This window comes from Pyxicephalus adspersus, chromosome 2 (genome assembly GCF_032062135.1).
Source record: "Pyxicephalus adspersus chromosome 2, UCB_Pads_2.0, whole genome shotgun sequence".
Lineage (NCBI taxonomy): Eukaryota > Metazoa > Chordata > Amphibia > Anura > Pyxicephalidae > Pyxicephalus > Pyxicephalus adspersus.
Window position 1 is genome coordinate 7660560 of NC_092859.1, and position 11456 is coordinate 7672015.

An 11456-nucleotide genomic window follows, 5' to 3' on the forward strand; every position below is an offset into this window, starting at 1 on the left:
ATTCAAATCAGCCGGGCGGAGCAACCGGCTAAAAAGCTCTGGGGAGAACTATGGGACATGCACAAAATAAACACCAGTAAAAATATATTTTGCAAAAAATACTTTGAAAGTTTCTTCTGTCAAAAACTTATATTTTGTTTGCAACATTTTATATAAATATTTTTAAACTGCCTTTTAATAACAGGTGTGGATTGCAATAAAGTACATGGACCTTTATGGTTGACCTCTCTTTGTTAACAAAAGCCTGTGATTTCTGACCTTTACATAATACTTTAAGACTTCACTAGCAAAGTGCAGCTCCAGAGTGTTGTACAGAATCAGTTTACAGTAAGCTGCCAATAGGATGCGTCTGTTGTGCAGCTCAGCGATTTGCTCGTTTTCATCTCCTGTGCAAAAAATAAATAAATAAAAAGAACAAAACAAAAATTATAGTGTCAGTACTATAGTGTCTAAAAAAAATAAAATAAAATATGATTTTAAAATTAGGAGCTGTATCGCAAGAAAACATATGTAATGAAAATGTAATATATACAAAGTCAAGTTTTCAATATTTAAAAAAAGGTTTTCCACAATTTCCACTTTTAGGAACAAACCAGCTGGAGAGTGTGGAATACAATGTGGATTAATCTCCAAATGCATAGGTTTTATGTGCACTAAAATCGACAGAAGGAGCTTACAGGACTAAATTACATATCTCCACTTACCACACTTTGCTAACGCATATGAGCAAAATATGAAATTATTTTCAGGAAACTAATAGCTATATGGTCAACGGGAATGTCTGTTGACATCGAAAAATTTACAGTGTAAAAAAAAAAAAAAAAAAAAAAAATAGACATGATCTTTATTTAAACACTTAAATTCAGAGAGCAGCAGTTAGTCAGGGCCAGATAACATGCATCAGATTCATTCTACGCTAACCTTTGATACAGAAAGCTTTAGCTGAAAATGTTTCTGATATGGCTTCTATTTATACCCTGTTCCTTCTAATGATTATTTAGTAAATTAATACTATATCTGATTAAAAAAAGTCAAAAGTAAACCTGTAAGGCCAGAAATATGAGGGCTGATACACAGATTTATTTTATATTTTTAATCCCTGAAATACTCCAAAGTCGACCAGGAATCACAGTAGCTCATTTTCAGTTTCCACATCAGTGATGACATATAAGTTCTACAATAACATCACACCATGAAAATAAGCCATTTCAAGTTTTGTGGAGCAGATGGCAATCATGAAATACAAACTACATGAAAACTAGTTAAAGAAACATTAAATACATAGTCCAAGCTGTCCACGGTAATTCCTATTTGTACTCTCCAGACATTTTCCAAACTTTAATTACTCTATGCAGATCACTCTGAACTGGAGCCAAATCAGTTCTCCAACACAGATAAGACAGCAATTAGGAACAGAAAAGGGTTATAAATCATACCTTGATATGAATAATAATTATAATATAAAATAAATATTTTATTATTAATATATATTACCTGTTGTTATATTTATTACTATTATCATCATAATAATAAATGATCATATAATTTATATGAGGTATTATTTATATTCGTTATCAGTGTTTCTGTATCTTTATTGGGATGTGGCCTGGCTGCGTTAGCTCTTGGTCTAATATTCTGAAAAATAGATAAGACAGGGAATAATGAATGTGTGAAATCTGTTTTCTCCAACCTGTATGTATAATTAAAATGGGGGGACCAACCCATAAAATGTAGTGGATTTAGGAGGAACTTTTGATATATGACCTGTACCAGTATATAGACAACTAAACTCCAAGGCTTAAAGACTTAAAGCAGAACTAATGTTCCGCTTTTAAGAATCCAAGATTGGCCAGGTCATTATTGCAGAAAGGAACAAGCAATGTCCCTTCTGGAATAATTCCTCCTACCTGATCGAAAACCTGAGCTGTGCATTGTCAGCTTTGGTCTCCAGGATACCTGGCAATCCTGGCTTCCCCTGAACATGCTGAGAAGAAATGAACTCCTGCACTAGTTATTTCATTCTAACCCAGCCAATCAAGATGGACGAAGATCGTCTATCAGAAGAGAGGAAATATATTGCTGCATCTGCGAGACAGACGAGTATTGCAGAGCTTAGTTTGTTTTAATTTCACAGCTCCTAATATCTGTGGCATCAGGGACCTGGTAGCTTGCAACTTTCTGATGTAAATAAACTGTTAAAATGAACTAAAACCAAACTTCAGTGTCTTTGTTGGGAACTTTACGGGTGAATTACTTATTGAAATCTGAAACTATAGAGGTTAGTGGGGACTTGTTTTTAAAAGTTCAATGATACAATGCCCATAGTGTGAGCACAGGTGCACTGTAAGGTGAAATATATTAAGGGAATATGTTACTTGGAAGTCTTGGTTTTTGATTGGAATACAGATTTTTTTTGTCTGAAACTTTTCTGAATTCATCTTAGATCCTAAATGTTTAGAAGGGAGGTAAGAAACAGGAGGGGTGTTAAGGGCACATTGCATGTTAATGGGAAAACTATCTTAGGAAAAAAATTTAGCTCTAGTAGGCATTGTGTTTAATGACAACTGCTTTGCCCCATTATGGTTAGATATGGCACAAATCTATCACAAAGCATGGCTGGTTGCCACCTACCAGGTTTTGTCTAGCCTTGATTGAGAAAGAGATAAATATACAAAGATTAATGAGATGGCACTACATACAGATTAGAGTAACATCAATAAACACATATTAGAAAGTATTATATCAGGTCATTGTGGTGCTATTTTAGTCATAAAGGCATTTTACTGTATTCAGGTCACTGGGATGTAACAAAACCCAGATCGGAATAACATCTTTAAACGATGTTTAGAAAAATTATTTGCAGAAAAAGACATCAGCACAGGTCCTGCGTGAATGTGCTAATGCAGCTTGGTATAAGATCCATTCTACCTGAATTTATCATCAGTTTAAGTAATCTCCAAGATCATTCAGAGTTCTGCATTTGACCTCTCTTAAAAAGGCACTCCCATGCTTCTTGCTGTCTTTCCCATTGTAGGGGTAGAGAAACTGTTCTAATGTTAAGAAAAGACTTTTATATAAAGCCCTTATATATATATATATATATATATATATATATATATATATATATATATATATATATATATATTATATTGTTAGTTAATACACATTAGGCATAACAAGAGAGATGTCAAAACTTTGCTCTCTCATTTTACAGCAAAGGAAAACTGTATTCCACATTTCCCACAAAAAGCTTTTTAGGTTCCTCTAGGTTCATTAAGGAAAAGGGAATTTGAAATGAATTATGAAAGAATGCAAAGCTGAATTGAACAAACAATCAATTGTAATCATTATCCTATGTATGTATCAGGACTGTTAAATCAGGCCAGGGAATCACTAAAAGCAACTGCATCCTTATAAACTAGGCAGCTTAGATGGCCACCATATTCCAAATCAGGTACCGACAGATCCACTTCTTTTTACCAAACCAGCTATTTGAATTGACATTATCTGCTCCTCCTGTGTCATTGTCTGTATCTGTCATTTGCTACCCCTATTTAATGTACAGCGCTGTGTAATATGTTGGTCCTATATAAATACTGTTTATTAATAATATTTTTTAAACGATTAGGCACACATCACCTTCTAGATCCATAGCATTGGTGAACACATGATCGACAAGGAAGCCAGCGAGCTCAGCCTGCAGAGACGGGTCAGGTGTGTAGACAAGAGGCTGGAGGAGGTATGAATGATCATCATGGCTTAGGTGGTCATTGAATACAACTAGGAGATCGCTGAGAAGTTTAAATGCCTGGAATAACAGCAGACAAGTATAGAGAAAAAGAGGCTGATAAAATTATGTAGAAACAGAAAAAACAATGTTCAATAATTTCTTGTAGAACTAGACACTTAGGGCCGGACTTATTAAAGCTCTCCAAGACTGGATAAGACAGACTATCATGGGAGAACCTGTGTGATCTGGCAAACCTGGAATGAATTCCTAAAATCATTTGCTCCTATTTGGCAAATGTTTTTAATCCTGGACTATATTTATTTCAGGTTTGCTGGCTCACCCAGGTTCTCCCATGATAGTCTATTTTGTCCAGCATTAATCAGGCCCTTAATGTCAGTCTGCATCTGGGGACAGGGTGGTTGTAGTTAAATGCAGAAAGCCCCCAAATAAATAGAGGTGACTACCGGAACAAGTTTTTTTTTTTTTTAAGTTTTTACAAACACATGAAAAATCTTGACGATAAACTGTTTTTATCAAAACTTTAAATTGGCTATTATGCCCGCAGACTATTTCATCTGCTACAAAAGGTAGAAATACTGTGCATATGATTAACATTACCTGCTCTCTGACCTTGCGATTTAGATCTGACAGAAAACTCTGACACAAGTCAATGAATGTATGTTGTTTCTTACTTAAAGCAGCCACCTCCTCCTGAAAAGAGAAAGCAGGAAGGGAGATGAGCAATGAAAGCAAAGTGACACAAAAACTGACAAGATGAAAAGGTAAATAATGGGACAAAACAAATAAAATCAAGACGCAAATTTAACAGCAAGCAACCACCTTCAGTTATACTATTGGAATGTCTGTTTCTTTATAATTCACCAGACAATCTTACCAGTAACACTCCTTTCCCATTGGTGAGGGGAGATAGCAGGTAATAATCTGAAAATACAACATACAAAATGCAGGCGACAGATGTCCTAAAAGCATGACAGAAAAATGGAGGCTACCATTGAAAATGATAGTTATTTGATTGACCCCTGGCTTTGGTGCTTTAAGCTAGAGGCTCAGAAAAAAAGGATTTGTGCAGGATCTTATGACTTCAGAGATTAAATTACTATTGGTCAGTGACTCAAATATTGAAGCCAGTTGGACAGCACAGCAGCCAGCCAACCAGCATTTTCAGCAGATGGTATGCAGTCGCAGGTCCTATATTTCTTTTATGATAGGTTGCAGATGCTTAAAAATGGCTTGTGTGCAGACAGCCCTTAAGCAAGCCTATGCTTCTCTCATGCATTCACTTAATAATATTTCCCCCAAACCAAATTGGAAGAAAGGTTTTACATGAAAACCAACATCAGGTGCAGTGTGGTGCTGAAGCAGCAGGATGGTGCTTAGTGGTTGAGACTAAGACATATTGAGGGTACAGGTGCCATGGGCTGAACGTGGGGAGAGCCAACAAGGTGCCCAATATTTAAAGTAGAAAACAGAAGACAGTGTTCCCCAAATTACAACATCTCTAGGCTAAGACTACTATACTGGCTGCAAGTGCAAGTATTACCCTTCAACTTAGCAAACTATGTTCTAAAACTTGGCTGCTACTGCCTATGTAGAAAAGCTCTTCGGGGCAGGGTCCTCTTCTTTCTCCTCCTCTGTCTGTACCTGTCTGTCATTTGCAACCCCTATTTAATGTACAGCGCTGTTTAATATGTTGGCGCTATATAAATCATGTTTATTTATAAGAATAATTATAATAATAATAGTCCAAAAGGGGGGTCTAAGTCTTTCTGCTTTAGCCTAATAATTAAATCCTGAAACCAAGAACTCCATCCAGTGGTCTGCTTTGTACTTCAATGAATGCTGCATGAAAAATCATAGTTCCTGTTTGCATCACACTCCTAATGCAGCACAATTCTGTATAATTAGATCAATACATCTAAAAGTATGTACGCTGATCAAAATCAGGCCTAAACTAGGAAAAACTAAATTCGGGGACGAAAAGTATTAGTGATAAATCTACACACCAGCATATTTAATGAAAAAATAAATCTTACCTCAGATGGTTGGGAGTTGTTAAGATGGGAAAGTGTCCACAGAAGGGAGAAGTGACAGCAGACAAGAGCTGGGAGGACAACCTATATAAAAGAAAATGTTAATAAAATAGGAAGTTCATCATGTGAGATATGGAATATTTGGATCAATCCATGGTACCTGCTCTGGAACCTCTCCTGTGTCAACTGCTTTCTGCAGAATCTGGCAGCACGGATCAAACAGCTCCCACTTGGTAAGATTGTAAGCACTGGGGGAAAAAAACAGATGAATTGTGACCAACTAGCAACATTTTTTTTTAAAAAAGACCTATGGTGCTATTACAAACTGATCGAATGCTTGGAATTTTGTTTACAATAAAGGAAATACACCAAGTCAAAATGGCCATGAAATGACTTCTGATATTACATAGGATTTCATTTACCGTATTTTTTGCAGTATAAGACGCACTTTTTCTTCCCCAAAACTGGGGGGGCAAAGTTAGTGCGTCCTATACGACAAAGGTGTGATAAAATAACTAAAATAATATACTCACCCGATACCCGATCCTGCGTGTGTCTCTGGCTGCAGCAGCGTCTGTCTCCTCTTCTCTCTGGCAGCAGCACGTGTCTTCTCCTGTCTGTAAAGCAGAGCGAAAGAAGCCGGCACTGCGCCACCTGCTGTTCCCTGTCCTAACTGCCGTACAGTGGAAAAAAAGCACAGAGTGATCAGAAGGGGAGTTTGAATGAGAGTGATCAGAAGGGGAGTTTGAATGAGAGTGATCAGAAGGGGAGTTTGAATGACAGAGTGATCAGAAGGGGAGTTTGAATGACACAGAGTGATCAGAAAGGGAATCTTGAATGACACAAAGTGATCAGAAAGGGAATTTGAATGGCACATGAGTGATCAGAAGGGGAATACCGGTATGAATGGCACATGAGTGATCAGAAGGGGAATAATCTTTCAGAATCTTTTTTTCTAAATTTTCCTACTCTAAAATTGGGTGCGTCTTATATTCCGGAGCGTCTTATAGGGCGAAAAATACGGTATGTTCAACTTGTGAAACTCCAGTGAAACCTATTTTTGAAAAGTGAGTAAAGAATACAAACTATATCAGGTTTTCATTTGTCTTTCATAGAAAGAATATATCAACAGGAAAGCAAACCAAGATAAGATGAACGTATTGATTATCATGACATTGATAAATCTTTGGTTAGGGATATAAGACTAATTGCAGCTAGACTTATTCAGGGGTGAGAGAGAACCCCTCCTTACAGGAAAGGTGTGTAGCAGACATCTGCAGCAATCTAACAGAATATTTGTAGCAGATTTGGCTTAGAAAATAAATGCCTGTATAAGCTTTGCCAAATTCCTGTGGCATTAGCAGCACCATAAAAGACAAATTAGGGTCTCCGGTGCAAATAGCTTCTTGAAGTGTAGGTATTGTTTTCAGGAAAACCCTTGCAAACTCAAATACCAATATAGAACCTAACTAGAAAGATACAGCACTTGTTAGATGATGGGGGAAAATTCAAGAGATTGTGAATCCAGTATGAAATGGGTCAGCATTCTTCTCAGAAAGTCTTAATTCAGCAGAGTTAGAGATATATGTATTTCCTCTTTAAAACACTATGGTAATTTGTACAGCAGGTATGGAAGTATAGCCTGGCTATAAATCTGTGTATTCTAATAAATGATGGAAAAAATACAGCCCTAGATCATGCACTGCTGAAACAAGTCAGCAATAGAACCCCCATACACAAGAGGTACAAACCCAATATACTTTTTTTTTCATTTTTCACATATACATGACAGAAAACTCATGGGGACCACATATGTTCTTAGCTTCTGGTGTTTTGAAATACCAGGAATGTGATTATGCCATGTGACCAGTTATATCAAAACTGGCAATTGCAATGTTCTTTCAAAAATAGGAGACTGAACAGTTGACTATAGCAATCAGACCCAAAAGAACATGTAAAAAAAATTATAAAAATAAAATAAAACACTGATCTCCCATTATTACATATCACAAATGGAGCTTATGAGTTTTGTAAATATGCAGGTCTGTGTATTTATTTAACAGGGAAATGCACAAAAATCAGGTAAAATAAGCATAATTTTGACTTTCTGAATATTGTCACTGTTTTTGCTGGATATTTTTAGTAGCTGACTGTGTTTTCACCAATTACTTTTTGTGCAGATACAAACAGCAACCACTCATAATATATTCTACTTCAGCAGATTAAATTCTCTTTGGTTGCTATGGGTCATTGAACTTGAAATAAAAACTTATTGCTGAGTAAACTTGTATCTCAGTTATGTACATTTATACTCCCACTACTGTACATACTGTTTTTCAGCAGAATAAAATCTTTTAATCACTAAGAAAAACAGACAAAAATGAAACAGCTAATATATGCAGAAGGACACTGTGGCTGACCCCCAAGTATAAATGAATTGTAGAGATGGCACAACATGGTTCTGTTGCTTAGTAACGTAAATTAAGAATCTCATTAAACAAATACACATTTTATTTACTAAGAGATTTATTATCTGTGTCCAGTTTATGTAGCTGTTGCTGCACCTTCCTAACCAGAATCCATGAGTGGCTCCAAGGTGTTGCTTTGGGACTATATTTTTTTTCTGCTATTACAACACTGACCTTGGAAGCACCCTCAGTCCCCCCAGTCCAGGAAAAAAAAAGAAACAGTTCTGAAACAGCGGGTTTAGCAAGAAAACCTTCAATTTAAATGGAAAGTAACTTATAATTCCAAAATCACCTACTTTTTGCAAGCAAAAATTGCACCTGAAAAGTAAGAATATTGTCTTAAGAACTGCTGAAGGTGATATCACTGTGCTTATGAGTAGATTCCTGTGGAAGGTAAAACCATTGAGAAGACGCTTTAATCTATTATAAACTTTTAATTTTAAAGCCAAACTAAACTCTGGAGATTAAATGTCTTCATTTCATCACAGATGCCACAATATTCTCCCTTCATTTTTTCCCCATTCTAATCTTTGGCATAGCAGAGCCGGTTAGCAAATTTTAACAGATGGGCGGCTATCAGGCAGGTAAGAATTCTTATTGTAGTAGGGGCATCGCCTGTCCCTTTAAGCAATAGGGATCTACCTGATGCCAAAATATTTAAAGTGGAACTTTACCAGCCTACGTCCTGTACAGTTAAAAGTGTAAATGATTCTTCCATTGCCTAATACTTACATTGATTCTATTGGGCCCCCTGTGTACCTTTTAGTGTTCCTCATTATTATGTTCCTTGTCTGTTTCACCCTTTCTCCTCATGTTTTCTTCTTCCCTTTTTTTATTATGTATAAATCTATTTGTTTAAAAACAAATACAAAAAAAAAAATAGACATACAAACACTAAATAGTATTAGAATGGTGAAGTCAATTTACTCAATGGCAAAAATATCCCCCACAATAAAATAAAGAATATGATTTTCCGCTTTTTTTGAGGAAACACAGTAATTCATATGCCAAAATAAATAGACTTCTTATTGTTTGATTTTCTCTTTCATATATGTATTACCTGTACAGAGCTGAGAGTCTTTTCATTGTGACAGCAGCATTATAGACATCATCTTCATCCAGATCAGAAACCTAAAAAGACAAGGAATAACTCTGAGATGCCTGGATAGCATGCAAATCCTATCTACACACAAAAAACTAACCATATCAGTTTCCCCCACCTTTACCTATAAATGCCCCGAGGAATATATTGGAAGAATGGGACTCACTGCTATTGCAGCAAAGACAATTTATGATTTAGATCAGCTTTTCGTAACATTTTTAGCATGGGGGAACCCTTGAAATAACCTTTAGGTATTCTTCTTTCTGTACTCCCACCTGCAGGGGAAACCAGGATTACCGTGTATGCCTGGCAATAAATGCTGAGCTTGCGCAGACCAGTGAAAGTTGATAGCTTGGAGGCAATCAGTCAAGTAAGAACACTTATTGCAGAAGGTACAATGCTTGCCCCTTTCTGCAAAAATCACCTACTTGATACCTAATAATCAGAGGGACTTCAAACTTAAAAGCATACCTAAACTCAACATTTTTACTTTACATAGAAGGGTATATACAGTAAAAATGCTAGTGTTTAAAATAAAAAAAGGATGCAGCAACACACCACCAACGCACTGCCGCCGCAATCAAGACTTAATGGGAGCACAGAGCCTCCCAAGATACCTACGTCATGCATCCCGGAAAGCTCTGGCCGCTCCTTCTGGGCATGCCAGAGATCAGGGCCATTTTTCCTCCTAGGTGAAAGAGATGCCAATCTCCCGCATGCCCACAGTGAGATCGGCTCTCTTTTTTCCCCCCTTCAAAGCGGCTACGTCACTGACGAGGAAAAAAGACCAAAGATGGTGGGGCGCAGAGCTTCCTCTGCGCCAATACAAAGAGGAATCCCAGGACAACACAGGACCAGATTGTTGGAAGGACTAGTGCCATTGAAGATGCTGCAGGATTTAAGGCAAGTGTAATTTTTATGTTTAGTTCCGCTTTAAAAGGGAACAAATACAGAGATACAATGAAAATTGCTATTGCTGAACTCACTCTTTAGAAGGCTTTTTTCAGTATTTTAAAGTGTTAAAGCAAGAGAAAGCCCATCCGCTAGCATTTTCAGAAGGACAGTAATATTTTTTCCTGTTTTTGACTCCATATATATTTTGTAGCAATGCTTTTTCAAAGCCTGATATAGTGCGTGTCTAATACAGTGTTTCTCGACTAGGTTCTGTGAAAACCTAGGGTTCCTGCCAAGGATTACTTGAGTAATGAGCAATTTGTAACTCTTGGATCAGTTTTAAATGACACCAATGGTCATTTGTGCCTATCTGTAAAGGTGGCATTGTTCTTAATTGCCAGCAATGTAAAAGGGATTCTGATTCTAATGTACTGTGAGCTGTGGATATAGTCATTATATCAGGTATTCCCTGAAGACCTGCATGTTACTTCTAGCGTTCCACCGTGTTATAAAAGTCAGAAAATGCTGCTCTAATACCTGCATGATGTCTGGAAGCAACTTTAGGAAGTGGTCACCAAGCCCATCCACCAACTGGCTGACTGTGAGGTCTGTCTTCTTATGTAAGGTCTGTTTGCGGTCAGACAAAATGTAGAGTGCTCGAGAACAGCTTTCCAGAACCCTGGGATCAGTGTGTTTCTCCAGAATTTCTCGTATTTGGGTGAGAAGGAGATCAAAGTACTATTAAGATTAAGAAAAAAAAGCATTTTCAAGTTATACATACATAGGTATTGAGACATTTTTTTTCACATTTGAGTAACTGTGTGAACTTCTGTCACAGTATGTACCCTGTTTCCCCTATGATAAGGCACTGTCCTAAATATTTTGAAATGCCAAAATATGCCCTAGGTCTTTTTTTCAGGGGGATGTCTTATTTTTCCATGAAGAAGACTACAGTACACATTTATTGTTGAAAATCACTCATGAACACTCATGTGCCATTGATTGTCCCCTTCTGATCACTCTGTGGCATTCATTGTCCCCTTCTGATCACTCATGTGCCATTTATTGTCCCCTTCTGATCACTCTGTGCCATTCATTGTCCCCTTCTGATCACTCATGTGCCATTTATTGTCCCCTTCTGATCACTCTGTGCCATTTATTGTCCCCTTCTGATCACTCATGTGCCATTCATTGTCCCCTTCTGATCACTC

At 37.0% G+C, this 11456-nt stretch overlaps 1 protein-coding gene across 1 annotated transcript in view; it reads right to left on the reverse strand.

Moving 5' to 3' along the window:
- STAG3 (STAG3 cohesin complex component) overlaps positions 1-11456 on the reverse strand; it is a 45698-nt gene that overhangs the window by 14695 nt on the left and 19547 nt on the right. Inside the window, exons 18-24 of the mRNA XM_072398883.1 lie at positions 10783-10983; positions 9310-9380; positions 5942-6029; positions 5785-5865; positions 4349-4441; positions 3640-3808; positions 259-386 (exon numbers count right to left, since the gene is read on the reverse strand). Coding sequence (XP_072254984.1) covers positions 259-386; positions 3640-3808; positions 4349-4441; positions 5785-5865; positions 5942-6029; positions 9310-9380; positions 10783-10983 — 831 coding nt within the window. The remainder of the gene's footprint in view (positions 1-258; positions 387-3639; positions 3809-4348; positions 4442-5784; positions 5866-5941; positions 6030-9309; positions 9381-10782; positions 10984-11456) is intronic.